The sequence below is a fragment of the Hypomesus nipponensis genome, chromosome 8 (genome assembly GCF_054491055.1).
Source record: "Hypomesus nipponensis isolate SF chromosome 8, ASM5449105v1, whole genome shotgun sequence".
NCBI lineage: Eukaryota > Metazoa > Chordata > Actinopteri > Osmeriformes > Osmeridae > Hypomesus > Hypomesus nipponensis.
In genome coordinates, this window is record NC_140368.1 from 4,460,587 (window position 1) to 4,475,344 (window position 14,758).

Sequence of the window (14,758 nt, forward strand, 5' to 3'; positions counted from 1 at the left end):
CTCATACATACAGTATGTATGTATGTCCCTGCCGGGACCAGGGCCTGAAACACAAACTGGATACGTGTGCCAGCGCAGGGATGCAGAAAAGCAGAGTACAGTACGTCAGAGTAGTTTAGTCTAGAACTGTATTCATTGCCTCGTCTTTGAGGAAACACAAAGGAAGGCAGCAGCTGGCCTGATTTACTCTTGACCCACAGTTGACCCGCCAGCGCTTGAATACAGACACAGAGTTGGGTGAAAACGTTCTCGTCTAATGTTGTTTCCAGTCACACAAAGTCTACACCCTGATCAAACTGATTGAAGAATTGAACCGACAAGTTCAAGTTTAAATTCTTGGAATAGGATATTGGTGTCTGCCAGAGATGAGGGGTACTGTAAGTCAATAACAGTGAGGGGATTCTCAAGCCTTGGCCAGATGAGAGAGGGAGAAAAGGGGGTGTGATGTTATTCAAAAATCTGTAACAAAAAAAACATCTGTGACCCTCTGATGGCCCTAGTAGTAACCTGGCGTAGCCTTCATCTCTTTTCTTTACAATGACAACTTGCCGGGGCTCCATCTGATCCAATGGAACATGAGATGGCTTGGCAGCTTGAAGACGCACATCAGGTCAAACTGCCAGGGAGATGTGATGTGAGGTGACGTAATGTTTTGCCGGTTTCTGGAGCAGACCTTATAAGCTGTCCTTCCTAGACGTAAAAATCAATGTGTATGCCTGGGCAGATTAATTTAATATCCCAGGATAATAGAATGAAAACAGAGGCTTGTGATGCTGTTTGGCAGATGAAATAGTTGTAGGGACAAAAGCCAAGAAAAAGAAATAGTGGGAAAGAAATCAAATTTAAAAGGAGTCAAAACACTGGGTGAGGCAAAACATGTTGAATATACCTTAACTATCAACAACAGATGCAGAGCCACGTCACAACATTTTCTTACTTACTGGTTTACGCAAGCTTCATCAGTTGACATTGGTTTGCCAAGAGATAGTAGCAACATTTCAAGTCAGCCACACTATCTATAATGCAATGTTGTGAATAGGTTGTTTGAACTAAATATGCTATGATATTTCTGTGAAGTTAGGAAATGACTGCACTACAAAGTCCTTATAAAGACGTAAGTAAGCCCAGACATCCTCACACCCACCTTGAGATCATCTTGTACTATGCTAACACCTGGTTTTAACACCATGAAACCGCAAATTAATCAAGCAACAGACAGATCACTATTTTCCTCATAAAACTTGTTTGTTTGCGATGAGCCAAGTCATAAATTGCTGAAGGGTATGCCACCTGTCACAGTGGGTTAGAGCCTGACCAAAGGTCTGCATGACACAGTAGAGCAGGCCAGGTCGATATTGGCTAAAAAGAGGACACAGTCACTGCTATTCAGCTTTTGTGCTTTTGTTTTGGTTGGACACAAGTGGACATAATGAATTTAAAGACGGTCTGAAACAAGACACTCTATAGTTCAAGTAGGGTGAACAGCTACATTGAAGTGTATGTGTTCAACAGATGTTCTGAATGCTAACCCCAGAAGCAATCGTCGCGAAAAGCCTGACCTTTTTTTACAGATTATCCTGACTTTATCTTGTGTCGTCATGATCAAATGTGTATTGAACACAGCTGAACGCAACTCAAAAACTAGATTCAAACTAAGGGGATGTTTTCAAAGTTTGGAAGCACAGGAAAGCAGTGAGGTTCCAAACGAAAGCGTCACCACACCATGACCTGCAGAACTCTACAGAAGGTTCCCTGTGACCAACCAAATAAACAGTCTTTAGGAACAGCCCCCATGTCTAGGTCTTGACCCCCCTACTGGGAAGCACTTGTCTGAGGCATGACTCGACCATGGTCAGACCCTGGTCTGAGAAACTGACCATGTTTATTAAACACTGATATAATAGCTACCCTCGTACTGACTGGTAGGATGACGAAGAGAGAGGGCAAGAGGTGAGACCCAGCTATCCCACAGGGGCTTCGCCTCCACAGAAACCTCCATTCATCACTTACACACCAAGACTGAGCGACACGTTACCACTCGACTGATAAGGGGGACCCAACACTAACAGTGATGTCAGCACAGATCACAGGCAGAGCGTGGTTACAAACAGCAGATTTATCGTTTTTTGAACATGTTCAAGATGAATTAGGTAACTCAACCAAAGGAAAATACAAGTTTTTTTTATGAAACTGTAGCTGATGTTTCTTCATGGTAGGCTAACAGTGTGAACATAAAGATGTAAAAAGAGTTCTAGCAAATTCTTCCTGGACGAAGTCTGATTCTGGTTAGCAAATTCCCAATATCATTGAGTCCAAATGAATAGAGCAACATACAGTACAACTATACGAAAATAACTTCTAAAGTTATGAAGTCTGGAGCAAGAACACCCAGAAACTGTGAAAAGAATGTTCAGACAGTATGAGAGGAAATACTACCATTCTATTTCGGGCACTTGTTTTGTATGTCTGCCCTCTGAAAAAACATGTAAATACAAGGGTTTGCTGTGAGGGAAGGTCCACTTCTCTCTTTAAGGTCATGTAGCCATCCTATTGCTGTAAACTGGTATGCAGCTCCACATCCAGAGATACAGTAAGAAAAGAAAAACATTTAGTTTGGAAACAGTCTACTATTTTCATTACTCTGAAGATGTGTTAAACTTAAAGCCTACAATATCCCACAGCTACGTTTGGCACATAATTTCAACTCTCCTTGTATAAATCCGCGTTTTTGAAAGATGTGTTGTGGAGAGGGTTGGAATGGTATGCTGTCATATGGTTACAGAAGGAATGGGGGACATACTATCGAATAATTCAGCAAAACGAGTGAGTTCGTAACAGCCCCTTATATCAGATTAAAAAGGGGCATCACAATTTTGTGTTAGGTTTATTACATTATGTCTGGGTGGTATATCTTGAAATGGTTAAAGCATTTTGAAAATGGCTAAAATGTTGTTTACAGGGCATGGGTTATTCTTTAGTATTGCCACTGTAACACCTTTTTTTTTTTACCTCATACACAAGATGTGCACAAAATACAATACAGGGAAATATTCCTTTTCAGTTGTGTCTACCAATTGCCTCACAGAGTAGGTAACCACAGCATAACAATAGGATCACTGGCATTAGGCTACTTAGTTGCCTTGTTTTCTGGCAGGTGGTTACTTGACCAGCTCATAGCATTTTTAATAGGCACTAAGAGGATCGAACGAACACAATCTGACATCAAAATAATCCAGTACAACAATTTGCATATTCTTCAGCAATGAATGGAGCAGTTCACCAGATGTCACCAGTCCCTACTAATGCAACTTCTACAGTTGCAACTTTCCCCAGTGCTTCACAGCCATACAAAAGCTCCCACTAGGTGCCAAGTGAGCAAAAAGTCTGTCTCCAAACTCCCAGAAAGGATCCAGGATCTGGGTTTCTCCCCTTTTGGTGATGATAAATCCAGTCCGATTGTAAATCCTGGGCTACATTTTGATTATAGGAAAAAGCAATTTATACAATTCAGGATTTCTGAGGGATAGAGCGGCAGACAAACTGCTCTCTAGGTTAGACTGTCCAGGAATGCCTGGAGGAATCTGCTGCATCCATTGAAACATCATGTAAATGACTTGCCAGCAGTGCTATTGGAATAGCTTTGCCTTGGATGCATGTTGGCTTGTTTGAAAAAATAATTTAAAAAAATTTGAACTATAAAGGAAAACTGCATGAATCAACCAGGTGATGAGGGCCATGGCAAATCTGACAACTCTATAAGTGAGTTGTCACACAGGTTAACTCAGTCTGCAGCCTGATAGGGTTTGCTGTGAGAAGGACGATGCCATTGCTTCTGGAACTCGTAAGAGGAAAATGGCATAAAACTCATACAAAATACAGCACCCAGTGAGGTCAGAAATGGATGAAAAGACATCCCAGCGGATCCACATCGGCACACAGGCTGGTGCAGTGGCCCAGAACAACCAGAAACTCATAGCGACCAGGGGCCCGACACTGGGCCTCTCTGCCAGACCTCGGGTCATCCTTCATCTGTTGTCTAGACAGCCTCCAGGCTTCCCCAGCCACAGCCACAGCCACAGTTACATTCAGACTGCAAATCAGCCCCAGTCCCAGCCCCAACCCCAGTCCCAGCCCCAGGCCCTGCCTCAGCCCCAGCCCAGGCCCTGCCTCAGCCTCAGCCCCAGCCCCAGCCCCAGCCCCAGCCCCAGCCCCAGCCCCAGCCCCAGCCCCAGCCCCAGCCCCAGCCCCAGCCCCAGGCCCTGCTTCAGCCCCAGCCCCAGCCCCAGCCCCAGCCCCTGCCCCAGCCCCAGCCCCAGGCCCTGCTTCAGCCCCAGCCCCAGCCCCTGCCCCAGCCCCAGGCCCTGCTTCAGCCCCAGCCCCAGCCCCAGCCCCTGCCCCAACCCCGGTCTCTGCCCCAGCCCCAGCCTCAGCCCAAGCCCTTGCCTCAGCCCAAGCCCCGGCCCCAGCCCCAGCCCCTGCCCCAAGCCCCGGCCCCAGCCCCAGCCCCTTTGCACCTGTTTCTGTGAGGGGAAAAAGTATATGATACCGTACCATACAGTACATATATGAATGAATGGTGCAGCTGTGCGATATCAAAAAGAAAATGCTCTGCAAATGGTTCTAAAAGTCAACATTAGTTTTTTCGTGGAAAGAGAGACTCTGATGTCAGATGTACAGGAACGCACCTCCCCTGTGTTTGCATTCCAGCTGTTTTCCTAAATCTCAGGTGATAGTTTTTGTTACCTGTTGTCATAAAGATACATCATAAAACATCTCTGCTCTAACTTTAGACCCTGCTGGATATTTCATGTTTGCGTGTCTCTCACTCAGCTGACATCAGAACCTCTTGTGAAATGTCTGTGTGCAACCACAGTCTCGTCTCAGTCCTCCCTTACAAGCCCCGACCATCAAAGATGGCTGTAAATGTCTTATAGATGGGTGAGAATATCTGGCGGCAAAGGAATGTAGCATGTCAAAAATAGATACACAGGACTTATTCCTGAAGCACAAGTCTGCTACCTCGTAATGTCGGTGGGGTTCCCACGCTCAAAACAGTGTTATCGGGAAAATGTTACATATGTTCTATAGAAAATGCCTGTCAGGAAAGTTTTAAAGCATGCATTATGCTTTTATTTGTGTTGATTGTTGCATATCGTCCTAATATCGGACAAGATAACACAAGACAGTTTTTTTTCCATCAAGGTTGATTCAACAAACGATATGGTAAAATTATGAAGAAAAATCCTGAGAATTCCTAATAATGCTCCAAGGTTTTAATGGCCACCTCTCATTCACCTCTCTGTTATGGCCTGTTTGCTCTCGTGGTTTGTGTTGCCTTAATACCCTTTACGGTGTTTTTCCCCTGACCGAGGTTCCGGACAAAGTCACCATGGGTCCCACTGTCTGCTTTGACTGGCCAATCAGGGACCAGTCTTGTTTCTAGACAACAACATGAGAAAGACTCTCAGTCCTGAAAAGAGTTTCAGGTCCAGTTTATATATGAACAGTCAAACTGTTCCAGTGAGTCTGTGGGAGGCGTTGAGGGCTACACTCAACAAGATCACAAAAAGGTTAGTTGGTGCTGTAGTACTCTTGCAATATCCCACAATAAGTCAACTGATGTCTATAAAGTTACATTCTATGGTGCAGCTTTCTGCTTTACTTTATGTGATGAGAAATATATAGAGTTTCATGTCCAGTTCGTGTTATAAGCATTTCTTTTAACACCAGCATAAATACATAAATAAACACCAGGGCAGGGATTTCAGTTTTAATAATCACTAATAGAAGACTTTGATCAAAGGACTTATATATATTTACTTGGACTGTAACTCTTTCAACACGGGAGGAGCCTAACACCATTCTCTCAGCCTCTTATGAGAACACTAAGCACAACGTTCTCACCCATAGATATATTTACTGTCAACAAGCATTTGACCTGCTGAATGTTTGCCCACTGAGAGAAATATACAATATTTGCTATGTAACCGTATATTTAAGTGATACGATGTTTAACAGATGCGTGTGGAAGAAGCGGTCTCTGGTGAGCTTGAAACTGAAGGCTGGGCTGCTGACCAATGTAAACGTCTCTGACCTGTCACCATTTCTGTTGGTCCTCGGGCCAAAAAAATCAAACTTTTGACATCACCAACCTTTTTTGTGTGCGCCATTTTGACCCACTATCAAAGCCCTTTGAGACTTTCGGAAACACTACTATAGCTTCAAATCAAGAATAACTGTTTTCTCTACAATAGTATCAGCAGATACAATTGCAGACAACTGCAAGCACACCTCACAATTCCCCCTGAAATTGTACCCTCTCTAGTTCTCACTTATTTTTCAGTACTGTAGATTTAATTAAATCGGGTTGGTTGCCAAACCCCTCCCACCCCACAAGGATAAAATATCCTACTGCAGAAAAAGGAGTATAATACTACATTGTCTGAACAAATTTTTAACAGAAGAAAATACTTTTGATTCAACATCTCTCTTTTTGTAATGTCTCTCTCTCTTTTTCTCTTTGTCTTGACTTACACTCGTTCTCTCTCTCTCTCTTTCTTTCCCCCTGCATCTCACTCTGTATTGGCATCAACATGGGCCTCTGAGAGGCCTCAAAAGAGGGGGAAGAGAGGAGAACTTGGAACAATATCTTGTAAGTAAATAAATGGTCTCTCTGAAAAAGAATGCTTTTCCAAAACAGACCCAAGGCCCTCTGACTGGCCTGTGCACCAAATAATGGCCTAATTACTTTGCTGATAATATAATAGTGGTTCAACTCATATATGGTCACTGAGTTCACAAGCAGAGAAAAAAGGCAAAAGGGGGTTTACATAAGACAGCAAAAAGGAGATGGAAAAAAGAGACCATTTGACAATTCAAAATCTATTTAGCAGAGGACTCGATCAGTTGTTGTTATAAAGCAAGACTATGAACCGGTGAGGAGTCTGTCGTGTCTGTGACGTTACAATCTTTGGCTGGGGTCTGAGCTGGCAGGAGAACAGAATGAAGAGAGGCTCATTGATCCTATAATAAATGATGAGTCCAAACACTGACCAGGTGTGACGTTTCCCAACCGTAAGGGGAAATAAGATCCAAGCTGAAAACTTAGTGAAGGGACAACGTTAATAAAGTAACAATTTATTAATTAACTTGATTTACATTTTCTGGAAAAATCAAACCATGTATGGGGAGTTTTTCATATTTATTTTGTATCCATGGCTCACAGTTGTGTACAGATGTGCTGTGCACTGTTCAAAAATAAAATATATAAAAGTGCAATGTAAGTTCAAGCGGTCCAAAGGATCTTACTAAAAAACACACTATTCACTATTCCAGTACCTGAAAAGTCGATCACTTCCCAACAAACGAACCAGAGAACTGATTTCCAGAGTGTGTGTAGGGGGTGTGGGGGGATGGGAAGGCAAATGGGAGAGAGAGAGCGAAATAGAGAGAGAAGGGGGGGAAGGGGGGGAAGGGGGGAAGGGGTGTTCCTGCGTCACGTTGCTTTCATTTGCTAACTGGCTGCCAAAGAAAATGATGACCTGCTAAAGGGGTTCTTTCCTTGGCCTGGCACAGATGTCAGCTGGACCCAAACACTAAACAAGTGTAATCTTCACAGTATAATGAATATGACAAAGAAAACGAAAAGGAGAAAGGAACCCAACACTCACCTTTACCTATGAAACGACTGGTTCTTCCCCACAATTTATGCCTGTTGTAACTGCTGGAGTGCCTTGAACCAAAGTGCAAAATGTAACCCAATGATCATTTATATATGTAGATATAAAACGTTGTCATATTCCAACACAAGTTATTGTGTTAATTAATATACAAAATAACCTGGCGCTGTCTTTTGACATAGCCAGTGACCTCACCTCTACCTTTGACCTGTTCTAAGGTGACTGTATTATTCACTCTCTTATCGTAGCCTATGTGTTTCTTCATCACTTTGTCCAGCTGCGCAAACTTATAGCAGATGTTTTGTGAGAAGTTCACCAAGACTTGCCAGGAACGGGATTGAAGAAACCAAACATTACGCTTCCAAATGATGTTTTGTTTCAGGTGACAGGGAGAGGCTGCGCACACCTTTAAAGCTGGCCCACTTCCTGCACCGTCCACTGCGATATATAAACTCAGTGAGTCGAGCTGTGAGCCCAAGTACTCCTATAGCTTGACAAGAGCAACAGCCCTCTATTGGACACTTTCCTTCTCTCTTCTATTGCAGAAGCTTGGGAAGAAATCGCTTGGCAACGCAGGCACAAGATACCGCAGCACTGTTGAAGGAAGGTAGGACCTTTTCCAAGTAAGAAATTCTATCCATCCTGTCACTGGTGTCTTTTTTTAAAGTAGGCTATGACTTGGGATAATTCTGAAATTTTGCAAAGCATTTTGAACGGCCAGCTGCATCGACTCAATTCATATACATGTATAAATTGTTTTGTTCCATAGCCTACCGACATATTTTATGTATTTACTGAAAAGAAAATTCAAAAGGCTTTTTTATATTTCATTTCAGATTTATTCAAGAGTATTCGGAGTACATCCTGTCAGAAATCCTAACAAATAAAACATGAACGTTCAGTACTATTCCATAGACTTTTTGCTTCTCTGCATATCTTGTGGAGCAAGTGTTTTGGCAACGAGTATTCCTACCGTGTCTACGTTGCCAGCTACCAATTTCACCAATCTTGGCGCAGCGTTCAACTATGGAACGGACACCAGCAATATTTCCAAAACCAGGAGGAAGCGTTATATTACCCAAAATGACATGCTTGCCATTCTTGATTACCACAATAAAGTAAGAGGAAAAGTTTTCCCCCCGGCTTCCAACATGGAGTATATGGTAAGTGACATTCGACCAAAGTCGTTAGTTTGAGTTTTTGCAATATACAGTGATGATTGTTATGTACTTATTGTTTCTATTTTGTGTTTACATAGCTCTGTCAGTTTCATGCCTTTTCATAGTAAGACTTTGTATAAAAGAGATACAGTTTAAGAGTGAATGTTATCAAAATTTGGAAGTGCACTGATTGGTGTGAATGGATGTATATTTGCAGGAAGCAACAATGACAAATGTCTTTTAGCCTTTTGGCACTGCCAGCTGTTGAGCACATTGTAGCTTAGGACCACCAAAGTAGACCCTTGCTGGGAGTGGGTTTGGCTGTAACACCAGTGGTCCACTAGTGAGAAAGTGTTGAGAGCCTCAATACTGAAATCTGAAAATGCCTTTCCACACATCATAGTAGACATACTATGTACTCAGTGGCCAATACCATGTTGCACATGGAAGTGTCTTACTTGGATGCCAAAAGCTGATTTGTGGTTTTGGTTCATGATAAGGGGGAAATTGACTTTGTCTTGAAGGTGCATTCCCTCACTATATCTCTATACAAATATGCATGGTCATGGTAATGTAGGTCATGCTGAAGTCATGAGCAGAAGTTTTTCCCCATTGCACCGTGCATCCTTCAGAATAGGAAACATGTGTGAGGGCAGCTGACTAGGACCAAGTTCACTAACTTCCTGCCTTCATCCTTCACTACATCTATCGGACAGTTAGTGTGTGGAACAAATAAACGTTTTGGAATTCCGAGTGCCCGTAGCCTTCCATCTTTCAGTTTAGCGACATAATGACACAGCAAAGTCAGTCGAAGTGAGAAAGATTTTCTCACAGCCACACAGGTGGGCAGGCCGTGAAGAGGAGGAGGCTTAGCGTGTATATTTTCTGTGTGTTATAAGAGCTTTTGTTTTCTCTGCGTTTTAGATATGGGACGAGAACCTTGCCAAGACTGCGGAGGACTGGGCTCATGCCTGTATGTGGGAGCACGGCCCGCGCCACCTCCTCAGATTCCTGGGCCAGAATCTCTCCGTCAGGACGGGTCGGTGAGTGACCTTTGACCCCGCACATGTGCACTTCCCAAGACTGGCTAGAGAGGTCATGGCCATTTCCTAGACTTGTGCCCTCCCCAAGGGTTTTCTGACTGTGAACCCGGCAGAAGGTCCTGGAATGTTCCTGTGAACCCAGCAAATAAACAGAAGCAGTTTCTCCAGACGTGGTCGAGAGGGATCCAGTCGCAACCTTTCGGTGGCCACTGACCTGCCAGGCAGGACCTCATCCTTAGTGCATGACTCAGTCTGACACCTCCTCTGTGGTTCACCCAGAGAGCTCAAATTGAAGACCTCTAGGACGCGGCTATGTTACTGTCTCCGCGTGTCTGTGTGGAAGAGGCTTGAAAACGTACTGTTCTCACGCGAGACATGTCTGTGTTTGTCCATAGCTATCGCTCCATTCTCCAGCTGGTGAAGCCATGGTATGATGAGGTCAAGGACTACGTGTTCCCTTACCCACGTGACTGCAACCCACGCTGCCCCCTGAAATGCTATGGACCCATGTGCACACACTACACACAGGTGGGTGGAACCAGAGAGCCACAAAGTAGCATGACCACAAATGAGCATGACGCCTTTCAAGCCAATTTAAGTCTCACAGTCAGCCTGGCATGGTTTCACTGTGAATTGTGTCTCTCCTTTGTTCAGATGGTGTGGGCGTCATCAAACAAAGTGGGCTGTGCTGTTCACACGTGTCACAATATGAACGTATGGGGCTCTGTGTGGAAACGAGCAACATACTTAGTGTGCAACTACTCTTCAAAGTAAGTACATCACAACCACATAACACACCTTGCAGGACTGTATTTGATCCAGAGCCTGAATTAGATCCATGGACTGTTGATTGCAAACATCCTTGCGTGGATTAGCCCTAGCAAGCATGCTAACTTACACCTTGAAAATCACATTTGCAAATAGAGAGTTTGTTCTTGACAGGGGGAACTTTGCTTAACATTCCACTACCACCCAAGTCAAACTGTGGATGGGGAGCGCATTCCAAAAGCTCCAGAATCTCACGTAATTCCAGAAGAATTCTTTCCCTAATGCCAAAATCAAAGGGTCGTTTTTCATGGCTGTTGGTACTTGTGACTGACTTGTGACCTACGCCTAAGAAAACGAATTCAACACACCTCTTTTGACTCCGCTAATTAAACTTACGCTATGTAGCTAGCGACTCACCATGTTCTGCTAGTTTGGAGAGACATATGAGGGTACTGCAAAGGAGCCCAGTACATTTTTAACATAATACTATTAAATCATTATTCACCATACTTGGAACGTTTCATCCTCCTAACCAAACCTATGGGTTGTGTGTCTTCTGTCTTCCAGGGGGAACTGGATAGGAGAGGCCCCCTACAAAGTAGGTGTCCCTTGCTCTGCCTGTCCTCCCAGCTATGGGGGCTCTTGCAGCAACAACATGTGCTTCCCTGCCCTCAAAACAAACTACCTGCACTGGTTCAAATAAACACAGGTTCTTCCAAGTTATCCCTTAAATAAGCTGACTCCCTGACTGCCATAGGGACTTTTCTACCCTGAAAGGATTTGCACAACAGTCCTGGACCATGCCTTTCTGTATATAAGGGCTTATTTAAGAGTCCAGCACACATTTAAAGGCAGAACATGTTTTGATGATGTGAGTTCATTCATGATGTGTATATAAACTGTACAATTATTTTATGTTTTTGTACAAAAATCTTTCATTGATATGTTTGAAGGTTTGGAAAAGGCCGATGAATTGAAAGATTGAGAGAATATATCTGATGGTGGTGCATGAATTCTTCCTGTTTCACTATTGTTTTATTACTGATTATTAAGGGTCAAGATGCTTTCTTGTCTAATGGTTTATGGAATATTGATAATAACCAATCACAGCTGCTTAATTCTCTTCAATGGTGCTAAAGGTGTCACACTTTGAGTCGGTGTGCGTTACCCACATGGCCCTGCCATGGTCAGAGGAACAACATGATAATAGCTTCAATTTGTCTTGTAGCCCGTTGGCAAAAGCTGGAAGGTCAAACTACAATATCGTTGATGTCGATTATTTTTGCAATGCTGGTGTTTTGTCACCATAGTGAGTTTAGTGGTGCTTTGTGTGAGTTTCAGTGTGCACTGGTTGTGATGCTTAACTTTTTTATAATTGTATTTTTTTTGTCAAATCCGAGGGCATTTCACAGGTTTCAGTCAGTATTATCCAGATTGATGGGACAAGGAGTAAAGAAGAGTGATACATGGTTTTATTTCAGTAGACAAATCTAATGTCCCTCGTCTGAAGTTGTTTTGTTGTTCACAGATGTGTTTTCAGTTCTGAGATCATGAAATGCACCTTAAGTGTTTCTATATTCTCAAATATCAAGAAATAACTATTTTTGTATATAATCACCATAATCTAACTATGACTATCCTTATATGTCATGCATACTCTAAGTTATTCATTTTTATATGCCAGAAATATTTAATTTAAAACGAATGTTTTACGGTGTCTTGTAAAAAGTTATGTATATAGAAATGTTTAAATGTGTTATGGCCTTTTGCAGTTGTCGAAAGAATGAAATGGATTGTATGATTGCATTTCCCATTTTGAGCAGACTATAGTGATTTATATGAACTAAGCACTAGGACAGTATTGGCAAGTAAATGCCTCCACGATTTCCAAATTCCTTTAAAAACTAGGTCAGATTCTAAACAGTCTTCCACATTCACTGTATGGGCTTGTGTCTGATAACTAAGTAACAATGGCATTTAGCAAAATCAGCAGTGTAAAGAAATAGCATAAAATTGAATGAAAAACTTTTAGATGTAAAATAGAGACTAAGAGGACAACACCAGCATTAGCAATTAACATGATTTTTAAAAATCCGCACTGACTGTATTTAAATTCTGAATAGTTGTATTTATACAATGAATTGTGCTTCGGCTGCTGTGTTTTGTATTTTGTAATAAAAAAAAAACCCTCTTGCTTTATTTGGACAGTTTGTTATGTGTTCACCATCCTGCTCCACCTAGCCTGTGCTGCTTCTGGTCCTCTTCAATGTCTCCTGTCTGGTCAGTTCTCACAGGACCTGCCCTCGTCTGATATTGATTAGAAGATCTGTCAGGGACTGTCCCAGTCTTATCCCGTTACTTTGATATTCTGTTTTCACTTTCAATTAAACACTGCCATCACAAAGCCACATCCCGGATATCAAAGGCTGAGCTGGAGAGAGAAAAACACAGCAGAACTACAATTGAATCCTAATAAGAAAATGTTGACTTTGGCCTTGTGGGTCTGTGTCTACACAAACCAAGGCAAGCGATACGTTTTCTGGGGGCCCTCTCCTCTAGCTCTGTCCCATGAAACCATTGACCTCGGTGAGAGAAAGAGGCGGGGGGGGGGGGAGGACAGAGGGAGGAGTGGCTGGGAGATTGTAAGACAGAGTGACTTAGTAAGTAGAAAAAAGGGAGGGGAGTGTTAAAAGTAAAGAAAGCAAAACCAGAGAAAGAATGGAAAGGGCAGAACGAGAGCGAGAGAAAGTTGACATTTCTCCCTACGCAGTCAAACAGCTTTCACAGCCTAAAAATCCTCTCAGACTGGAGGAAGGTATGTAGAAAATCAGAAAAGGGAAATATGATGCCATAAATGTTTTGATGAGTTGGGCAGACACTGCAGTTCCTGTGCTTGCAGACTTCCAGCTGGGTTCCTCAGAGTAGACTCGTCCCAAGCCAGCTTCTTACCAGGCCTAGTGGACCATCAGACACCCTGGAAACTCTTGCAGAGGAGCTTAGGCATGGATTAGTATGCTCGAGTACAAATCCGTCAGTCTGAACAAAGCGGAACTTTAGCCAAATGGATGACGAGGGATTGTTTGAGTCACCTGGGCAGGACGGAAGCGAGACGCAGTGATGAGTTCGGCAGTCTGGTGTCAAGCAGGCAACAGTTATCCATCAGGCCCTGAGACAGCAGTGAAGCGAGGCTTAATGAAATGGATTTAGGTTAGTCAGCATGCACACAGGATAATGTGACTCTGACGATGAAGCGAATTAGAGGCTTAGGGAGGGCACCGTATGCTTACTGTACAAGGCGTAGGCAAGCACACAACCCCTTAGGTCATGTGAGGTCAAGACCTTCGGGTGAGATGGTGGTACCAGAGGTACCGATTGTGTGAATGCACCACAGTAAAAGATGAAGAAGTTAAAGCAGCTTGGGTTTCCATCTGTCATGAACGGCATGAATGAGCTCACATTCACAGTACGACCAGCATGGAGATTGAAATCAGGGCTGGGGTTTCCAACAGTAATGAATCATTCTGCCTACCGACTAAGTTAGCCACTACCGGTGCCAGCAGTTGCTCACTGCATTGCCCTGACATATCGACAGCCTCATGCCCACATGCCCTAATAATCCAACTTTAATATCAATTACCGTCTTGTTGGAATAAAATAAGTGTTGAAATGAGTAACTTTGCTCCAATGAGAGAGAGGTGAATTGTTTTTTGGGGTAGGAAGACTTCAAAGGGGGGGAGACTGATTAATTCTCTTGGAAGTGGGATGGGTGGAGGCAAATGTTTTCCAACAAACTGTCAAGTTTAGATGGCATTACAGACAGTTCTGCTCAGCATTTTATGAAAGTGCAGGAAGGTGCAAAACTGGGCCCTTTAAATTGGGATTGATATTTAATCGATGGTCAGCCATTGTATTTCTGTCATTGATCTTTTCTGTCATGATGTGTGCGGTGTAACTCAAATTGAAATCACAGCAGATTCTGAGGTCCCTCTAAAAAAGTCCTCTCCTCTTCTTAGCTTTTTTACATTATGCCTCACGATGTTAAGACTTCTCTACAGGACCCAGCATGTCCAACCAGAGGATGAAATCCTGCTGTCCTCACTCTGCCCCC

At 43.2% G+C, this 14,758-nt stretch overlaps 1 protein-coding gene across 2 annotated transcripts; it reads left to right on the forward strand.

Annotated features, from left to right (window-relative positions):
* The first annotated feature begins 8,168 nt into the window (after nucleotides 1–8,168).
* pi15a (peptidase inhibitor 15a) lies at nucleotides 8,169–12,817 on the forward strand. Of its 2 annotated transcripts, none has more exons than XM_084703163.1 (6): nucleotides 8,169–8,302; nucleotides 8,516–8,842; nucleotides 9,764–9,882; nucleotides 10,278–10,410; nucleotides 10,537–10,652; nucleotides 11,218–12,817. In XM_084703163.1, exons 2-6 carry the CDS (start codon nucleotides 8,570–8,572, stop codon nucleotides 11,351–11,353), a joined length of 777 nt encoding a protein of 258 aa, XP_084559289.1. In that variant the 5' UTR covers nucleotides 8,169–8,302; nucleotides 8,516–8,569; the 3' UTR covers nucleotides 11,354–12,817. The 2 variants fall into 2 exon arrangements, with proteins under 2 accessions (XP_084559289.1, XP_084559290.1); XM_084703164.1 differs by having other exon boundaries at nucleotides 8,169–8,286.
* Nucleotides 12,818–14,758: the final 1,941 nt, after the last annotated feature.